This window comes from Abrus precatorius, unplaced genomic scaffold, assembly GCF_003935025.1.
Source record: "Abrus precatorius isolate BTA unplaced genomic scaffold, Abrus_2018 Scaffold2, whole genome shotgun sequence".
Lineage (NCBI taxonomy): Eukaryota > Viridiplantae > Streptophyta > Magnoliopsida > Fabales > Fabaceae > Abrus > Abrus precatorius.
The window spans coordinates 31,281,026-31,303,551 of NW_020874362.1; the positions used below are offsets into that span (position 1 = coordinate 31,281,026).

The following is a 22,526-nucleotide window of genomic DNA, read 5'->3' on the forward strand; positions in this document are numbered from 1 at the left end:
TATTTAAGATGCAGTGTTAAAAATACACTAGTACTTTTTAACATACTTTTTATTATATTTTTAAATATTGAATAAAATTATTAAAAATTATAAAAATACAAGAAAAAATTATTAAATTAATATAATTTATACATTTTTTAATATTTAATAAAATTTAATTAACATTTTAAAATATATTTAAAAAGTATGTTATTAATATTTCTTTCAATTTAATTTTAAAAAATGTTAATAACACACTGTTTTTCAGAGTTAAGACTAAAATTCTATTTAAAATTATAAAAAAATATAAGTTTTATTTTTCATTTGTAGTTGAATTAATTTTTTTATAGTTTTATAGTTTTTAATAATTTTTTATTAATAATAAAAATATGTAAATTATTAATTAATTATTTAATACTTTAAAGGTTTTTAAAGTATAATATAATTGTGGTTGAATTGATTTAATTTTTATAAATATAACGGGTGAAATATTATTTTCACCCCTCCCACTTCTATTATGCCAACCTCGTATACTAAAAGATGGAGTCAGCCACGCACAACTCCCTTATCAAAAACCTTGTGGCTATCTTCTTCTGCTTTTGTTTCTCTGTATGTCCTTTCTTATTAGTTTCGGCTTCTTCACCATCATATGCTTCAAAATTAACCCTTCCATATCCCTGAACAGGTCCTCCCTGTTAGATTATTTTAATAATCTTATTATAGTGGCCTATGTAACTTATAGCATGACTCTAGTTAATGATTTGATGTGATAGTGGTTAAATATAAAATATAGAGTCATTGAAGATATAATTGTAAATACAAATATAAGGAAACCCTCCCCTTTTCCTTCATATAAATTGAAGAGCGGTTACCAAATGATTTTTACGACGTGCCCTATTTTTCACTTTCACGGTTTCTGAGTGACCTCACGGTAATCGCAAGAAAGGAAGTTTCTCTCAACCATCCTAGAGGAGTAAAAAGAGGAAGGAAGAGTTGGGAAAAATACCAAGGGATCAACGACATCAAAGAAAGAGATAACATCAAGGAACAATGGATTCAGGTTAGTGCTCTCTAAACCCTTAATTGTATGAGAACCATATATTGTGTTGTTATGGCAACGTAATTCAAGATCTTAAAAGAAAAAAGAAAATTTCATAATAGTCATTGCATAATGGATTAAAGAAAATTCTAACACTCCCCACCAAATCTAGTTACCTCCCAATCAGTTCGACTTCCAATTCTGCAATTTTCTACACATTCTAGGAAGCTCAAAACTCCCCTTCACCTCTCCCCCGAACCCCACTTCTCATTTGTTTCCAAGGTGGCCCTGGTTGCTCCTCCATGATTAGAAACTTCTACGATCTTGGACCCTAGCGTGTCACCAAATCTCTTACCCTTCAACCCAACCCTAGTGCTTAGAATAGAATTTTTGGCCTTCTTTTTCTTGATAGTCCCATTGGAACTAGCTTTAGTATCGCCTCAACGCCACAAAAAATCCCAATTGATCAAAACGCTATTGCCAAGCACTTATTTGTTGCTATAACAAGGTTTGTTCAACTTGGTCCTGTTTTCAAGAATTGTCCTATTTATATTACTAGGGAAAGCTTTACTGGTAAGTATGTACCTGCAATTGGGTATCATATTTTGCAAAAAAATGCAAACTTGGACATTTCTGAAAGAGTGAATTTGGCTGGTGTGGCAATTGGGGATGGGTTGATTGACCCTGTAACCCAAGTGGTTACTCATGCTGCCAATGCTTACTATGTTGGGTTGATCAATGAGAGGCAGAAGAATGAGTTGGAGAATGCTCAATTGGAAGCAGTTAGATTGGCCCAGAAGGGGAATTGGAGTGAAGCAACAAATACGAGGAATGAAGTCTTGCACATGTTACAAAATATGACAGGGTTAGCTACTTTGTATGACTATACAAGGAAAGAACCTTATCAATGTGATTTGGTTGAGCAGTTCTTGAACATCACTGAGGTGAAGAAGGCCTTGGGAGTCAACGAATCATTTGTATATGAGATATGCAGTGATGTTGTTGGGGCTGCATTACATGCTGACGTAATGAAAAGTGTGAAATATATGGTGGAGCACTTGGTAACGAAGACTAGGGTGTTGTTGTATCAAGGTCAGTACGATGTGTAAGATGGTGTGGTCCAAGCAGAGGCATGGGTGAAGACAATGAAATGGGAAAGGATTGTGGAGTATCTAAATGTTGAAAGGAAGATATGGAAGGTAAATGGAGAGCTTGCAAGGTATGTACAAAATTGGAAGTCACTCACCAATGTGGTGGTTTTGGGGGGGGGGGGGGGCAGGGCATCTTTTGCTTGCAGACCAGGCTGTGAATTCCTAGGCAATGATAGAAGACTGGGTTTTGAAAAGGGATTTGTTTGAAATTTGAAAATATGCAGCACAAAGATGTTGCAAACGGATGTTTAAATTCCACTTGTTGTAATTGTAGTGAAACTTGCGAGATTAAAGCATGGATGATGTACTGGATAAGACATTACTCGGTTTTATAGAAAAAAAGAAATTGAGTACACCTTCAGCCTATAAAGGGCGAGTACCCTTCTGGTCAGATTAATTATGAAATTAAATAAAAATTAAGCGTATTTGGATAAATAATCATGAATATTATCAGCTTAATTAAAAGGCTGAAAACACGGCCAACTCACATAGCCCATTAGCCTATAATCCTGCCTATAAAAGGAAGGTAGGAAGTGCAGGTAAATGGTTGACTTTTTAATATTAAATAACAGGTCACTTACCTGGGAACCGATTTGTCCTAGGAAGAGCAGCAGGACCTTCAAAATGTGTTAATACAAAATGCTAACTTATTTGCTTGGTCGGCCTCTGATATGTCGGGCATAGTGATCAATTGGAATTTTTACAATTTTATTTCCTCCCATTCCTAGTTCATTAATCGTCTTTTGTACCTAATTGGTTTGAATTGGATCATTTTATGATATTTGAATTTTATTTGGGCTTTATTTAATTTTTCCAGCATTAGGAAAATTCTGATACTGTTTTAGTTTCTAGGCCATATCTTGAGTTGTAGAGCTCATTTCATTATGATTCTTGATTTGTAGAAAAGCTAAGAGAAAGATGCACAATTCCTATGAGAGGTTAGAAACCAATTCTGATGATAAGAAGCTGAAACTGGGCCTGAAAAAAGTTGAAATGCTGCACTCGCGATTTCTTACCTTGGTGCAGTATTTAGGCCATATCTTAGTCCACATATGTCTGTTTAAGCCTATTCTAGTTGCATTTTGAAGCTAACATCCAGGGTTACAATTTCTCTTTATATTATAAATTGAATTGGATAGATATTCATGGCCAAAAATACCACACAATATCTTTTCAGATTCAGCATGGATGCTAGGGAGCAATTACAACATAATTTTCCCTCCAAAATTCAAACTTGAACAAATAAGGATTCCAGAGATAGCTATTGAGTAGAGGATTAACGTAATTGAATAATTATTAATTAGTTTTTACGTTTTGACCCTTAAGAGCCTGTATTTAAATTAGGGCAGCAGGCTGTAAAAGGGTGGGTTGAGCGGAAGGTGAGATTAAGTTTATGCTTTAGGGTTTTTGTCTTCTTCTTCTTTTTCTCTTCTGTTTTTACCTTTCGTTATATAATTGGTTCTAAAGCAATTTATTTGATTCTTTACCATTTGTGATTATATAATGATCATGTTATATTTTAATAACTATTTTTAATTATTTATTATGTTATTATTAGCTAATATTATTGTTAATTATTTAATTATTTTTAATAAATCACTTTTACTTTCATATTGTTTTAAGAAATCAAATTAATTTTTTTTATCAACAAATTTCCCTTCAATTAAATAACTTTATTGTCGAATATATAACTTCTAAAATCTCATTATAGTAAATGTTTCTTTATATATATGTTTTCACGTAGAGCAAAATTTAGATAGTATTTTGTAGGTGTAATTATTGTTGTGTAATGATTAACATTAAAATTTTATTTTAGTGAAATATTTATATGTAATATTATCATATATTATTAAAGTAAAATTTTAATTTTAATTAATAAATAGTATAAATATCTTTAAATTTTATCCTTCCAACTAATACAATTTCACCTGTAATTTTGATTGCAATGATTTTTTCAATGCGTGAAAATGGAGTTTGGTTCTATCCCGTTGAACTAATCAGAAGTGTGTGTATATATATATATATATATTAGAATTGTCTAATAATGTTTTTAGACAATAATTAATTATTTTATTTTAAATAAAAATTAATTAATTTATTATTTAGATGAAGTGAATAACTAAGTTTAATAATTAATTCAAGTGATTTATTTATTTCAATTTGACATCTGTAATTGACTGATATGTATTAAAGTATATGTCTTAATCCAAAAGTTTATAATGAGAAGAAATTATGATTAATACTTAATATATTTAGTTAGTTTCGAGTTACTAGAATCGTATTATCACATGAGTTATTCTATAGTTTATCCCATTAAAAATTGTGATTTGGGAGAGTGAACTAAAAAAAAAAAGCTCTAGTTTTTTATTTGTCATAAAATTTAGAGATTGCGACTTTTATTATAAAGATTGTCTTTAACAAGAATAAAACTTTATTATTTATATTTATAATTTTTTATATAATTTCATGTGAATAATTTTTACTTACATTATATCAAAACCTGAATTATATGATTTAGAACCAATCAAATTTGGTAATTATTAAAATTTGAATTTGAACAAGATTATGTGCTTTTGAATGACAAGTTAAATTGAGAGTTAATTCATTGATGGAGTATAGAAGGCACGTTGGTCTAAAATGTCTATCTACTCATAACATTTAGGAATTATTGAAGTAGATAGAAATTATTGGTCATATTAGGTGTGTTTTGAAGAACATGTGCTAAATTGTTTATTAGCAAGGGAAAACCTATAGCAATGACTTCAAAAACACTAATGATAATGACAAAAGTGGTGAACAGAAGTGGTGAAAGCAACAACGTAAAAGGTGTCAGAAACCATACCTATGGTATAAGCACCATCACCAGCAGCCCATCTAAGCATGTTGACACTAACAAGAATATAAATCAAAGGAAGGACATCTGAATATTCCTCTAAAAGGAATAAAAAACAACCTTAATCTCCAAACCACAAGGAAGACCAAAGAAATAACACCATTAACGACACAAAAGATGTGAAGCTAGTTGGAGTTGTTAGTAAGCCACCACAACACACTCCTGGTGAAGGAAGTCGAGGAAGAAAGAATAATTGAGTAATGAGAAGCAAGGTGGAAAAGGAGAAAGAAGAGCAAATGGAAGGTATAGATGCAACTCTCAAGAAGACCAAGGATGAAGTTATCATGTGGAACCTCTCCTCTGTAATACCTTGATTTGTGTTTCATGTTAAAAGAGAAAATGCGAGGTAGGGAGAAGAGCCAATAGAAGAAGCAATTGAAAGGTACAAGGTGAAAGACCGAGCTGTTGATTCCCATGGCAGCGATGAGGGCCTAAGTAAAGATGGAGGGGCAGAGATGATGATGTTAGAACCCTAAGTTTATAAATTTAATTTTACTTTTCATTGAAAATTTTAATTTAGTTATTTTTAAGTCAAATATTCATTATATTACAAACCTAAATACTAGTCAAAACTAACACTGTTAGTGTTAAGTAGGATTTAAACATTACTAACAATAATTTCCTACTTAAAAGGGCTAATTTGGAACAAATTTAAAACATACAAGACTTAAATGAAAAAAAAAGAAGTTATTAGACAAAGTTGAAACAAATACAAAAGTTAAAAGGACCAATATACTAATTTTTGACTAGATATAAAAAAAAGTATGTTAACTTATGCATCACCCTCTAAACTCTCATTAGAACCAGTAAAAAGAAACCTTAGATACCTTCACAGAACTTAAAATCTTGGACTCCAACTCAAACATTGCTCAAACTTTCATCTAATAGTCTATTGTGACTTAAATTAGAGAGCTAACCTAATAATAGTAGATTATCCACTGAATTTTGTGTCTATTTTGACAGTAACCTTATCAACTCGTCTTAAAAAAAAGTAATAAATAGTAAGAAGATAAAGTATAGAAAAAAAAATATAAATGTCTTGTAGTAACCATTGCTGATCTTCTTTACATCAAAACTTTGTTCAAAACTTCAAAATTTTGATTCCTTTAATTCCTACCATCTCTTATTATATTTTAAGTATTATTTTACTCTATTAATCTACTTTTTCATAACATAATCAAATATTTTGAATTAGATTTTCACTTTCTTTAACAAATTACAATACATTACATTCTTACAACTTTCAAAATAATTTATGGACTTACCAAAACTATTTCAAACACATAACTTTTTGAAAACACATAATTTTTAAAGTTTCATTCCAAACTTAAAATTATAAAGTCATTAAACCTTAATTTTGTGGGGGTAATGTTAGGATGATAATTAGTTATTAATCTACTTATAAATTATAATTTAATTATAATTTTTTAACATTTATCATAAAATATTTATATATGATATACTTATAAGTAATTTGTCTAAATCTCTCACCATTATATAACCATGGGTAATGAACAATAAGTCTTCAAATTTTTTTAATTCTTTAAAAATACTTATTTTAGTTTTTATTTATATAAAAAAGTAAAATAATATTATTTTATAAAATTAATAATTGTAATTATTGATATTTATAATTTAAAAGACTAAAATAAATATTTTTTTTCATAATATGCTGTTCAAGATTTTTTAATTAAGTTGTACAAAACTGGTCCCTAGACTGCTAGTTTTGGTTTAGAAATTTAAAAATCAATAATCAATAATAAACAACAAAGTTAGTCACAGATTATAATAAAATAATGCTTCTAAAAGTTGTTTGGACTCATTGCGTGCCGGCTCGCTGATGATCAGGAAGGAGATGAGATCCCCTCGCGTAACATGCTACTTATTTCATATCATATCCAATTCCAACATTTTTTGCGAAAAATACCTGAGTGAAGTTGAGTAGTTGTACTCTGACATTACTATATGTGCAGAAAAGACTGAGAGTATACTCATTCACTCACCAATAGATGGAGTCAATGACCACAACATCCCTCCTAACCAAGACACTTGCCTTCTCCTGCTTTTGCTTTATTCAATACACTCTCTCAGCGTCCACTTCTGAGCCAACCCATCCATTCCCCAAACAAGCCCTCCCCACCAAATCTGGTTATCTCCCAATCGGTTCGACTTCCAATTCTGCAATTTTCTACACTTTCTACGAAGCTCAAAACTCCCCTTCACCTCTCTCCCGAACCCCACTTCTCATTTGGCTCCAAGGTGGCCCTGGTTGCTCCTCCATGATTGGCAACTTCTACGAGCTTGGACCCTGGCGTGTCACCAAATCTCTTACCCTTCAACCCAACCCTGGTGCTTGGAATAGAATTTTTGGCCTTCTTTTCCTTGATAGTCCCATTGGAACTGGCTTTAGTATCGCCTCAACGCCACAAGAAATCCCAATTGATCAAAACGCTGTTGCCAAGCACTTATTTGCTGCTATAACAAGGTTTGTTCAACTTGGTCCTGTTTTCAAGAATCGTCCTATTTATATTACTGGGGAAAGCTATGCTGGTAAGTATGTACCTGCAATTGGGTATTATATTTTGCAGAAAAATGCAAACTTGGACATTTCTGAAAGAGTGAATTTGGCTGGTGTGGCAATTGGGGATGGGTTGACTGACCCTGTAAGCCAAGTGGTTACTCATGCTGCCAATGCTTACTATGTTGGGTTGATCAATGAGAGGCAGAAGAATGAGTTGGAGAAAGCTCAATTGGAAGCAGTTGGATTGGCCCAGAAGGGGAATTGGAGTGAAGCAACAAATGCGAGGAATGAAGTCTTGCACATGTTACAAAACATGACAGGGTTAGCTACTTTGTATGACTATACAAGGAAAGAACCTTATCAAAGTGATTTGGTTGAGCAGTTCTTGAACATCACTGAGGTGAAGAAGGCCTTGGGAGTCAACGAATCATTTGTATATGAGATATGCAGTGATGTTGTTGGGGCTGCATTACATGCTGACGTAATGAAAAGTGTGAAATATATGGTGGAGCACTTGGTAACGAAGACTAGGGTGTTGTTGTATCAAGGTCAGTACGATGTGCAGGATGGTGTGGTCCAAGCAGAGGCATGGGTGAAGACAATGAAATGGGAAGGGATTGTGGAGTATCTGAATGCTGAAAGGAAGATATGGAAGGTAAATGGAGAGCTTGCAGGGTATGTACAAAACTGGAAGTCACTCACCAATGTTGTGGTTTTGGGGGCAGGGCATCTTTTGCCTACTGATCTGGCGGTTAATTCTCAAGCAATGATAGAAGACTGGGTTTTGGAAAGGGGTTTGTTTAAAAGTGTGGGGAGGATGGAAACAAAGACTATGCTTGTTATGTAACCATTGGGATTAATCCCGATTCATGAGTTTGAAATATGTAATGGTTTGTGTTCAAGTTCCATGGAGAAAGAATAAAAGTGAAAAAGGTCTTGATAGGCAATTTTTAAGTCTTGTAAGTGGATTTTATTGTTTGCTTTGGAAATTATGAATTCATTATGATAATTAATATTTCGCTATGGAAATACCTCTTACTGCTTAAAATTTACAAGCAAAAGCCACAGCAGCGTCCTCTTTACAGCTACAAATTTAATAATGAGTTTGATTTGGGGTGAGACATTACAAGGAGAAAAAGGGGCTCTTATTGGGGACTCTTATTTGCATCACAGAAAACTGCAGCAACAAAAATATATAGTGAAATTTCTGTCGTGACTTCGTCATGGCACCATCTAAATATGTAGATCTATATCCTTGTTATGTGTACAGGATATTGTGGTCGGTGGTACTGAGACCAGGGTTTTTTTCTTTTTTGTTAAAATAAGGTAAAAGTAAAAATATTACTAAAATAAGATATTACATAACATTTATTTTAGAATATTTTTTATCACGTCACTTTATTAGCTGTGCATAGATCAGGGTGTTGGGATAGTGCTTTACCAGCATCAACACTCATTACCTCCAGGCAGAGGATTTTCTAAATGAATTCAAGGGAGAGTTTTGCTTTGGTTGGAGTGTAAAGTGGGTGGTTTTGGAGGAGGCTTTTGGGTTTGGGTGCCACTTGAAGCCTTGATCTTAAGGAAAAAGATGATTTCTCAAAAGGATATAGTTTTTCATATGATTTTTATCAACTTTATTTTTTTAATAATAATAAAAAAGTGTCAGTCTTTACATAAACTCTAAATCCTAAATTTTAGAAAAAATAAATATCTATTTTAAAAAAAATGTTTCATGATATTCTGTTTTAATTTTATTTTTTTTACCATATTTTGGCAAAAGACCACGTCAACCACATTGGAATGGGTGGTGGCGAGGCTGTTGCAGCATCCAGAAGCAATGAAGACAGTTCATGAAGTGTTGAATTAGAATCCTAGTTGTCCAGATTACAGTGCATAGAAACAGTCATAAAGGAAACACTTTGTTTGCATCCCCTCGTCGCTGTTTAATACCACGTTGTCCTAGTAAACTAGCCATGTTGAGAGATATAGCGTACTCAATGGTGCACAAGTAGTGTAAAAAGTGTGGAGACATTTGGGAAGATGCATTAGAATATCGACCTGAGGTAGAGAGGTTTCTGAGTTTTGACTAATGTTGGCAAGTTGAATTGCTGGGACAATAGATTTGAGTATGTTCCTCTTCGATCTGCAAGAAGAATTCGTGCCAGGCTTCATCTTGCAAAGATGGTAACTTCTGTTCTAGCTTCCTTATTGCATTTCTTAAAACGGGATTGCCTAGTCTCAGTGTTCTATTTTTCAGGCAAATTAGGCTCAGTGGTTTAGAAATGAAGAAAATGAAGCCACGTATCCGTACGCATGAACATAAGAGAGTGATATAAATCTCAGCTTTTGAATATTAGTCTCTCAATATACTTCATAATATTTGATTCCATTTATTTTGCATTGAAATATTATTTCAATCATATTTTAGTAAAGAAATTTTGACTATACTTTTTTCCCCAAAAGCAAACGAATTAAACTGATATTGGAGAATAAGTATATCTCTGGATGGGCATCAAACATTCTTAAACTCAAGTTTAAAGATAAAAACGTGCAACATGTTTGATAATTCTACGACATAATTGCTTTTGCCTCTAATTTTATGTTTGAGTTAACATGATAAATTATAATCTTTATGTTGAATTAAAAAATTTACATTAAATTTTACTGTAAACTTATTTTTAAGTGAAATTTTTTTAAGCATAAATCATATCATTTTAAACTATTTTAAAATAAAATTATTCTATAAAATCGAGTTAATTTAAATTCAAATTTACGCTACATGTGTCAGGCCTATTCAAACAATGCATATTTAAGATTGTCTAAACTAAACTTACTACTTATATTCAATTAACGAAGGAGTTAAGCCAGCAAAGAAAAAGTATATTTAATTTATTTGGTACATGAGAAAAAAAAAAAGAAGAAACAATATTGTAACCAGCTAAATGTGTCATGTAAGATAGATAATTAATTAGTTTTAATCATATACAGGGTAACTAGCTAGATGCGACTTCGCAAAGCAATTTGCAACGAAGTTCTCAAGTTTTGTTTTCATTAACTTCAATATAGCATGCGATTCTTTTAAGGTAAAGAGTATATTAAAAAAAGTAAAATATACATTTTAGGCTTAATTGCTTTTTGTCCTCATTTATAGAGTTGTTCAATTTTAGTGTTTAATTTTTAATTACATGATTTTGGTTCTATTTTTTTAAATTTTGCTTATTTTCTTAATTTATCATCTAATTACTAACGATGTTTGTTGAAGTGAAGGAGGTAACAACTAAAATCCTCAGCCTACCATTCAGTTGCATCCCATCCCTTCATTCCTAACTGTTGAGCAAGCAAATATCCCTTCCTTGACGAAGCAATTCACCAGACATGCACTCGCAGTAGCTCATAGTGCATGCAATATCATCATAGGGATAGGAATTTTGGTGCTCCCTCTTCTCCATCGCCATCTCCAGAACGGATTTGGTCCTCTCTAGTTTTGGCACAAGCATGATCAGGTCAATTGAGATTCATTTCAGTAAAATTGAACAATATTCCCTCAAGCATTTAAGCTTAAAAAAAACTCCGCTTAAGTGTGTCCAAATGAATTTAATTAAATTTAAATAAAAATAGGATGAAGAACTCTAGATGAACAACTTGTTTTTTAAAATCTTATCTATTTAAGCAAAAGAAATTTCACTTAAGCCAACTCACAAAATGAAACAAATTAGTATTCGCTTAAGCAAAACATATTCACTTAAATTTATAATGTAAAAATTGTGATTATTATACAGAAACATAAAACATGCAAGATAACATATTTAATTTATTAAAATATAAGGAAATATTTTGGATAAATTAATAATTCTATTAATAAAAGTAGCATCTTATAAAATAATTTAAGTGTTCAAAATAACAAATTACATGGGTAATCCATTATAAAACAAAGATTCGGTTTAGATAAACTTTTAGTAAAGTCTTTGTAGGAAAATTTATATATATATATATATATATATATATATATATATATTCTTTTATAAGTTAGATCCTTTCATTTCAAATTTTAGAAAAATTAAATGAGATAATTTATAAAAAATAATAATATATAAGTTATTTTTAATTTATAAAAAAATTATTCACTTTTATACAATTTTTTTTTTCTCATTACTATAAGTGTAAGTTGAACTGGGCTTTATTATATTTTAACCAAAACAAATGTAACATAACAAAATAAATAACGATTTAATGGATCAATAATAGATTTATGAGTAAAAAAGAAGAGATGGTAAAGAAGGAAAAAGTAAAAGAAATAATTTTTTTTGGCTACAATGAGCAAAATTTTTTTTTTACTTATGTAAAGCTATTAAAATCATTTTATGTTTTTATTTTGTATAATTTTAAGTGATATTTTTAAAGTTACTTTTTAAAATATTGTTATGTGTTCTCGTTGGAGATTATCATTCTCCAATGCCAATTTCAAATTTTAAGTCATATAATTCTTAATTTTAAACACCACTCTGTTAATTTGTAAAATTATAGATGTATTTGGATTGATTAATTTCATATAAACAAATTATAGAAAAGCCTTTTAAAATATTTTTATTATGAGCTTTCATTATAATTTAAATATGTTAATCAATTAATAGTTTTCAAATCATTAAACCAGTTTAAAAAAGATAAAAATTGAAAAAATATAATATAATTTAGAATTTTTATTTTTCACTATAAAAGTTAGATCAAATCAAACCTTTTCTGTATCATACTTATATTATATTACTATAGACTAGTTGAGTTGTTACTATAGTTATTCTTCACACTCCCACCATGCATTTCACAATAGATGTAAAAGTAACAGTGCAGAACAATTATAAATTCATGATCCATAATTAACTTCTCCCTAAAGGAAGGAGAATGAGTTTATTATAACTTATTTGGTGAACATCAACTGAACTAGCTATAAGGAAATTATAGCTAGATAAGTTTTATTTATATATATTATATATGTGATGGATCATAATATATTGTTCAACAGGCACAAACACACTTCTGATTTTTGCAGGAGCCACTTAGTAAGTTTTCTCCCCTCCTGCAAAGATAGTCACATTGTTGGTTCCCAGATGAGCCTATGCATCCACCTGTGAATAAAGCACTTGGTTTCTCACACGCTTCAGTCAGGACCACCATTTCCTCTGCAATTAATTTTCAAATAATTGAACAAACTCAAGGTTAATTCAGCAATATATTTTATGTGGTTTAGATTTACTTTTAATCTATTCAGCAATATATTGTTTTAAAATTTTACAAAAAACAAAACTAATAATTTTAAAAAATTAAATTTAGTCATGTTAATTTGTATTTTTTTTTATCTAAATCACATGTATCCTTTACTAAAAACAGTCTTATTTAAGTTAAGTAAAATCAATGTCCATAACAAAATTATCCATCCAATATTTAATATAATACTTTCAATTGAACATGCACTTGTTGCTAAACATTAAATTTAGTCATATTAATTTGTAATTATTAAAGTTTTATTTTACTTCGCTTAGTTTCTTAAAAATACATTTTAAGGATTAACATGCACTTATTGCTAAATAAAAGAAACATTTAATTAGAACTTACGAGCAGCTAAGAGAACAACGAGGAAGATGCAGAACCCAGCAAGTGATTTCCTCTCCATTAGTGAACTCCTTCACTTATGTCTCTGGTCACTCAAATATCTTTAACTTTTGTGTGTGTGTGTTTGTTGATCTAACAGGTGTTGCTATTTATAGAGCCCTTCACTGGGAAGAGTATTCCCACCATAAACGACTTTTTAATTTGCGACAAAATAATTGATTGAAGAAAAGTCACATTGAATTCCTGTTAGTACATACGACAATGGAAGAGTTCCAGAAAGATGTTACATTCTAATTTTTATATTTATTTTGATTTGTTTTTCACTTATACTCATTGGAATAGCCATTTTAATATTTCTATTTTTATGATTTATTTGTGTCTATATTCAAATTCATGACTATTAAAAGTAAACTAAACTAATTTATTTGACTGGTTAGTTTAAGTGCCGGTCTAGTGTTTAACTAAGGTAATTCAAAAAATTGGAAGAGTAAAAGATTAATTAAGAACTATTGAAATGAAAAATCAACTCTTATTTTACTAATTTACACCATTTTTAATTTTAAAGATCAAATGATGTGATTAATTTGTGTTAATTTAAAATTCTAGTTAAATTAATTTTATAATTTCATATTAAATTATTTGTTACAAAAGTATACATTTTATTACCACCAGTTCGATTCCAATCGGATAAAAATTAAACAAATGAACCCCAAATTAATGTCTTCACCACTTCAACGACTAATATGGTTTTTAAAATATTACTTAAATCTATTATCTATATTTTACACTTTAATTTAAATATGGTCTTTTATATATATTTATTTTATAAATTAATAAAATATAAATAATATTATTATACTAGTATAACGATGAAAAATTAATAACTTAGATAAAAAACAGTATTAAGAAATAAACTAATATTCTTATACTCATCCATACAAATACCGATAAGTTTTTGTAAACAAATATTTATATATAAACTCAAATTGATTAATAAATATACACTCTAACTATTACAAATAATGTTTATATATTACCATTAAATGCTCCAATAATTGTCATCTCAACTCAACCCCTTAGTGAAAAGATAAGACACGTGGTCAAGAATCAATGTATTGTCTGTGATCATGCAAATCAATGTCTGTTGTGAGGAATCAGTCTTTACACTAATCCATTGTAGTATTAGGAAAAAAGTCAAACATGCATGAAGAATAGCAAATGGTTGCTGAAAAACTAAGAGGGGGAAGATGGAGATAGTTTCCTAACTTAATTGTCCTGAAGTAGAAAATTGGTGTTTCCTGTAATTTCTATTGGAAGAAGATTGTGGAAGGTGACGTGCTGAGTGCTGACAATTTTAAAAGATAGCTTTGGCCATGAAAGAGGAGACAACGAATAGTATTTACGTACATATTGTGAAATAATGTGGAGATGAACATAAAATAAGGTTAGAGGTCTTAAACCATCGGTATCCATCAACTATTTCACGAAAATGTTTAGAACAGTACAACTTATTTGCATATATTGATATATTACGCTAAAAATTAGATTTAAGAGCAGTTCCACCTAAACTAAGAGAGTGATTATTAGTACTCTAAAATTCTGCGCTATCTAATGTCTTTGCATTTAAGAGAACGGTTAAATAACCACTCTCATATGTTAACCTAAGAGAACAGTTTCACTCTTAACCGCTCTCAGAAGTAGCATTTAGAGAGCAGTTAAGCGCCAAACTGCTTTGAGACATGAATAAATTAGGAGAGTGGTTCTTTGCCTAATCGCTCTCTAAAGTCAAGAAAAGAGAGCAGTTAATAGTAAAACTGCTCGCAGATGTCAAACTTTCTGAGAGCGGTCATTTATGAACCGCTCTTTTATCTAAGACTTTTGAGAGCAGTTTTATGATAATCGCACTTCAAAGTTGACTTCTGAGAGCGGTCATCACTACGCTAGAAATTGGCTTTTGGAATGCCAACTCAAATAGCAGTTAGTAAAAATCGCTTTGTATAAAACACTAAGAGAGCGGTTTCACCCTAGCCGCTCTTCAAATTTAACTTCTGAGAGTGGTTCAATTGGAACCGCTTTCTAATATGAACTTTTGAGAGTGGTTTATCTGGAACCACTCTTGTAATTGTATTTTGGAGAGCGGTTGTTAAATAACCGCTCTCAGAAGTGCTATAATTTAGAAAGCGATTCACACGTGAAATTGCTCTTACAACTTACAGAGCAGTTGACACGTAGAACTGCTTTGAAAGGTGTAGATTAGAGAATGGTTATTTCTTAACCGCTCTCAGATGTTGTATTTTTAAATTAAACCCTAAGCCCTAATCTGGTTATCCCTATCGTCGCACCTAGTCTGTACTTCAAATTTGTCTGTGTTCAGTGTTTTCTGAGAAATTTTTGCAGAAGAACAAGCACCGTTGACATTGCATTCAAAATTTTAAGGTATATTCATAATCGTTTCTTTGTTTTCTAGCTATGTTTGGATATTCGCACTCTCTCATTTTCTCTGTTCACTAAAACACACTTGTATTATTAATGTTAAACAGTTACAAACGTCCGTCCTCTATACTTGGCTTCAGGTGAACTACGAAAAATTAATGGAACTTCTTTCATTTCAGGTTAGTGTTGTTGTGTTTGTATGAACTGATTATATTCAAATGTTGACTATTGTTGCATGACAGAGAGCATGAAATTGATTTTTATTTTGTAAAAGTTGATTTGAAAAGGTTGAACCTTAGGTTAGTTAACCTCTGAAATATTGTTAGAGTAGTTTTTTAGGATTTGTTGAACATGATATTAGGACACTGGTTCATTATAATGAAAGAGATTAATGTGGAAATGTAACATTGGTTGACTCTAATGTAGGTTATTAATGTGAAAATTGATTTTCTGAATTGAAGTCTCATGTTTTGTTGTGTTTTTTTTGTTTTTCCAATATAAACAGAAAGCAAGGAACATGTTGTTATATATGTTGTTCTGGGAATTGAAATAAGTTTATGTATTGAACAAGATATTGTTGTTTGTTTTGCCCCTGTTATATATATTTGCTTTGTGTATGAATGAAATTGATGTTTTGTCTTATAGAATATTATGAATGCATGATTATTGTTAGTGATTAAATTTGTAAGGTATGATATGAAATCTAAAATTGAGTGAAACCTTAGTTTTTCATTTGAGATTGAAAATAATGATTTATTAAATCATTATTTTCAATCTCAAATTGTCCAAGTTAGACAGTTTGTGAACAAACTTATTCATTTATTGGTCAATATTTGCTTCTCATAATGTTGTATTTAATATTTAACAAAATTTGAGTTTGGAGCATTTCTCATTGTCTCTTAATGCATGCTTGATTGAGGTAAATCATCTCACATTCAAGTTGTATACTAGGAGACTAATGCGAAATGTTGTCCAAATTTTGTCAGGTAAAAAATACAACATTTAAGTAATAATTGTTAATTAAGGTATGAAAAAGTTTGTTCTCAAATGGGATAGGGCCCTACTATGTGAGAGTTAATAAGACATTCACATTTGTAATTATTGTAACCGTAGTTGGAGCAAATATGGATCGAAGTTGGATGGTAGCTGATTGTTTAAGTGAATAATACGAAGACAGAGTCAAAGAGTTTAATAGATTTGTGATTAAGCATGCAACTGTTGTCAACATATTACTTGTCCTTGTTAGTGTTGTTGGAATATGTTACAAGTAAATGCAGAAGAATTGGAAGAACATCTAATGTGTAATGGGATAGATGAAAATATACTTGTTGGACAAAGCACAGTGAGATACAAGGTGGAAGTACATCAACTAACATGGAATCAAGTGTCAATTACTCAAAGACATTTAGAATAAATGAGAGTGTTCATGTTAAACAAATTCCAAAATGTTGTTGAAGAAGATCTTAGAAATTGTCCAAAGATGTTTGAGAAGCTGAAAGATGATGCAGAAACACCATTGTACAATGGATACACAAAGTTCACAAGATTGAGCTCTGTTTTAAAGCTTTACAACTTAAAAGTCTCGAATGGATGGATTGATAAGAGCTTCACAGACTTGCTAAGTTTATTACAGGAGAACATATGATGCTAAACAAGTACTTGCTTCCATTGGATTGACCCATGAAAAGATACATGTTTGTCCTAATAACTGCATTTTGTTCCGAAATGAGTATGCATCACTAAGTCATATCCAAAGTATAATGTATCACGATACCTAAAGAAAGAATCAACACCTGCAAAGGTCGTGTGGTATTTTCCAGTAATATCCAGATTAAGACGTTTATTTCACAGTATAAAAAATGCAAAGCAAGTGACTTGGCATGCTGAAGGTAGAATTAGAGTTAAAGCTTAGGCATTCAGTAGATTCTCCACAGTGGAAAAAATTTGATGACGAATATGAAGAGTTTGTAACTGAAACAAGGAATATATGTTTTGCGTTAGCAACTGATAGAATGAATCTTCATGGCATGCAAAGTAGAACCCATAGTACATGGCCCATGATTTTAATAATGTATAACTTACCTCCATGGCTTTGCATGAAGCAGAAATATATGATGCTTTCTTTTTTAATCTCTGGTCCTAAACAACCTAGAAATGACATTGATGTGCACTTGTCTCCTTTAATTAAAGATTTGAAGTTGTGGGATAATGGCATATAAGTATATGATGGATTTAGAGATGAATATTTCACATGAAAGGCAATGTTGTATGGAACAATTAATGATTTTCCTCCATATGAAAATCCTTCTGGTTATAGCATAAAAGATCAATGTGCATGTCCAATATGTGATGAAAAAAAAGATTACCTAAGATTAGAGCACTGTACAAGAATGTTTTCATAGAGCATCTTAGGTGGTTGGGACAAAATTTTCCTTTCAGAAAAATGAAAAAAACTTTTAATGAAAGTTGTAAAGAACGACGATGTCCTTATTCAAAAAGTGGAGAAGAAATCTTTGATGAGGTTAAGCATATAAGAACGACATTCGAAAAACCTTTTGCTAAACAAATTCCAACTGCAGGTTGGAAGAAGATGTCAATTTTCTTTCCGTTACCTTACTGGAAATATTTATACGTAAGATACTTTGTTGATGTTATGCATGTTGAAAAAAATGTTTGTAAAAGTGTGATTGGTACATTATTGAACATCGTGGGAAAAAAGAAAGATGACATCAATGCAAGACTTGACTTGGTAAAGCTGGGAATACGATCTGATTTGGTTCCAGTGAAGAAGGAAGTGCAAACGTTTTTACCGCCCACAGCATGTACCCTATCGAGAAATAAGAAACGTGCTATAGAGGATTGAAGTCTTGTATCATTTAAGGAGCTAAAGTTAAAAGGATTGAAGTCTCATGATTGCCATATCTTAATAGAGGATTTAATTCCTATTGCTATACGGTCTATTCTACCAAAAAAGATTCACGGGGCAATCACAAAGTTATGTTTCTTTTTCAAAGCAATATGTAGCAAAGTGATTGATCCTAGGAGATTACCAGCTTTGCAAAACTAAATAGCTGAAAGATATATGAAGATTTTAAAAGGGTATGTTAAGAATAGAAGCAGACCAGAGGGTCGTATTGCTGAACAATATTTAGTAAAAGAAGCAGTTGAATTTTACAATGAATACCTGTCAAATGTTGAATCATGTGGTATTCCACAATCATGTCACACAGGAAAGACTTTAGGGGAAGGTAGCAGTGGTTGTCAACAAATAGAGGTTCCTAGACTGCAATAGGATCAAACACATTTGTATGTATTACAAAACATATCTTCGACAAAGATGAAAATCGTGTCCCCCATCTTCTAGAGAAGTATCAGAGATTCATCACAGTCACTGATCACTGGATGGACTTTATCAGCAAATCCTGTACAAAAGATTTTAAGGTAATTTGTCTCACATTATTACTTCAATTATCATTTCATTTATAGTTGGTTATTGATTTGGTACGTTTTTGAATGTCTAATTTTAGAAAGAAAGTGAGGCTAATGCAGTAAGGGCGAAAGGAATGTCGTACAAATACATGCGGTCAATTAAGGGATATGCTAAGTTAGAGCAAAATTTGGTATGTAATTTTGTGTCATATGTAACCTTGTAACAGTTTTTTGACTCTTATATTTTCTTTAATGAGAGAATTTAATTTGGGATTTTTGTGTAGATTGCTACATTTGGGTCTAATTTGACCTCAGTAACTTGACATGTCTTATGGAAAGCTGCTAGGGTCAACAAACAAGGTGACATTGATGACGAAGGAGTTCAAAAAAATGGTCCATGAATTTGTAAGTGGTTACTGCTAATGTATTAGTATATTCGTTATACATAAAGTTGTATTTGAATTCTCCTTTAATGACATGCAAGTTTATGTTATGTTTATTGTAGGAAACCCTTTCATAGGTCATTCTAGACACTGAGTCTGAATCAATAACCCGAAATGACATACTCTCTCAAACACTTGGTGCAAAAGAACATCTAGGTCGTGTGAAGGTTGTAGGTTTTGGGGTGACCCAAAAATTTGCATTTGGGCCAGCACCATCATGTCCACATCCATCATCTACTGAGTGGCTACAATGAAGCATTGAGTAGCGCATTTGACCAATGTAGTGACACAGTTAACAGGGGCCAGGGACTGCCCCCATTCATATCAGGTCAGATGTCGTTCAACCCTACTGCCTTCCCCCCACCATGTATGCCACCCTTTTCAATATTGCTCCTCAAATGCAACTAATAGCGAACATTGGTTCCAAAATGCCTAGAGATGCACCTTCTACCAACCAAAGAGGCAGCTACACACCAATTACATTTGTTGACATTCTAGAGGTATTTAAGCTCCACTAAATCATTATTTACCTTGTAATGTTTACTACTTTTGATTTAATTAGAAAAGAATATAACAAACTTATTTTCGTAGGGTGATTATGACTATTTGTTATACTTGAACACCCCTTTTCGCCTAGTTGCAAGAGGGAGAGTATGTCATACAGCGGTTGGGGACTCCTTAAATAATATGACTCTTCCTCCAGAGCATGGTAAGGTTTTACTAGAGGTAGTGCAATGACATGAGGAGGAGTCTACATTGCCTGTCTCAAATGAACATGTAAACCTAATTTGCTTGAAAGATGTCATTGGTACTTATGTTACTTGGCCATTTTCCCTACTCATTTTAAGACCCAAGGTATGTATGCAAGCTTCTTTATAATTTGAAAGACTAGATGTTACAATTAATACATATATATTTTAGGTTGCCCCTTCATCAAGTAAAGAGTTAGGGAAAGAGATAGTCTACTCAAAAGAGTCCATTACTAGTCTATCCAATAAAGGTAGTAGTGCTTGTGTATCATCAGAGATTCTTAAGTTGGTAGAAGTCCAAGGTGTTGCATGCTTAGATATGATGAAGCTGTTTGTGAGAAGTGATCAAGCCATTGATACAACTACAATTTAATTGACAACTGAGCACTAGGTAAAGAGTTTTGTGACATTGCGGGGAAAGAAAACATTATAGAGGTCATACGTCGACATTGGTTGAGTGCCTCTAGCATTAACCTTTACATACGGTAAATTAATTTTCAAATTATATAATTCTTTAGCAATTTATAACTTTTTGAACGTTCATTGTATAATACATTTCAATTCTACTTTTGCAATATAAGATATTTGTCTGAAGCTTACTTGCATGGGACAACAATGACAAATAGATTCTCATTTATATCTCCATATGAAATGGACGAAAAGCTCAATCTGAACCCACATCAACATATAGCTAAAATGTTGAAGCGTCATATGGGTGAAGATCACTTGATTTTTGCACCTTATAATGTTGGGTAAGTCAATCTAATTGAGACTCTGCTTTATGTTTTATAATTTAGCATATAACTTTTAATTGTTATAATCTTAAACATATATTTATACTCGTGGTAGGCAACATTGGGTCTTGGTTGCCATCAATACTGTCAACGAGACTATTTATTATATGGACCCTTTACGCAAGCAGCTAAAGATCAGAACACATATGTAGAACCTATTTAATAAGTAAGCATTCATTTATGTCAACCAACTATCATTAATGTTAAGTGGTTCAAATGTATCTAAGTTCTTTTATGCACCATTGTTAGTGCTCTTGTCATGTATCGAGCAGAGGGGGAAGTGCAGCCCTCTAGGATAAAGATGACTCAAATAAGATGGGTCACTGTATAGGTAACACTATACTTGTCACATATCGAGTAGAAAGGGAAGTGCATCCCTCTAGGACAAATATGAGTCAAACAAGATGGGTCATTGTACAGGTAACACTATATCATGTAATATGTTTTTAATTTTCAGGTAAATAATAATTGCACTGTATATCTTTCTTAGTTAATGTTGGTTTATTTCTTTTTATCTTCCACACAGTGTCCAAAGCAAACAAATAATGATGACTATGGATATTATGTGTGTCTATTCATTGCGGATGCTTTGCAGCATGGACAAACTGTAATCCTAGTTAATGTAAGAATCTTACAAATGCTAACTGTTTGTCATATGCTTATTATTTGACTTAATTAATTAAGCTTTGTGTTTTATTGTTTTCTATTCAATACTTTCCAAAGGTGCAGATGCCAACTTTCCTTGACAACAAAATTCATCAAGTGCAAAAGGAGTGATGTGCATATTTGTACCATAGATATTTAAAGGAGACATTAAGTACAATAGATTATTAGTGTTTTTTTTACAATATTTAGACAATTTTCTTTCAAGGCATTAGGCAAAAAGTGTAAATATGAGATTATTTTCCTCTTGTCATGTAAACTCTGATTGTAATTTGTACATATGAATTGTAGTTGAATAATATAATGTGTAATTGCTTTGAAACTCTGGTATATCAGGCTCTATTTGAAATTTATATTCGGATTGAACTGGTTCTGAATACTATATGCTTTACCAGATATGCTAAAAATAAAAATTATGACAGTTTTATTAAAATAATTAAAAAATGTTTCTTAACTTTGGAGAGTGGTTCACGAATAACCGCTTAGCAAAGTCCACTTCTGAGAGCGGTTTAACAAATAACTGCTCTTAGAAGTACACATAAAAGAGTGGTTAAACGTGAACCGCGAACAACCGCTTAGCAAAGTCTACTTGTGAGAGCAGTTTAACAAATAACCGCTCGAACAACCGCTTAGCAAAGTCTACTTGTGAGAGCAGTTTAACAAATAACCGCTCTCAGAAGTACACTTAAGACAATGGTTAACCGCTCTCAGAAGTACACTTAAGACAATGGTTAAACATGAACCGCTCTTATAAGTTTGAAATTAGAGAGCGGTTAACTGTTAATTGCTCTCTTTGGTCCAGCTTCTAAGAGCGGTTCACTCATAACT

The 22,526-nt window shown here is 31.6% G+C and overlaps 1 protein-coding gene across 1 annotated transcript; it reads left to right on the forward strand.

The window, feature by feature from the left end:
* Positions 1-514: 514 nt before the first annotated feature.
* Positions 515-8,430, forward strand: LOC113859821 (serine carboxypeptidase-like 50). The gene is made up of 2 exons (XM_027492502.1): positions 515-652; positions 7,181-8,430. The coding sequence occupies exons 1-2, from the start codon at positions 520-522 to the stop codon at positions 8,428-8,430; spliced, it is 1,383 nt and encodes a 460-aa protein (XP_027348303.1). The 5' UTR covers positions 515-519.
* Positions 8,431-22,526: the final 14,096 nt, after the last annotated feature.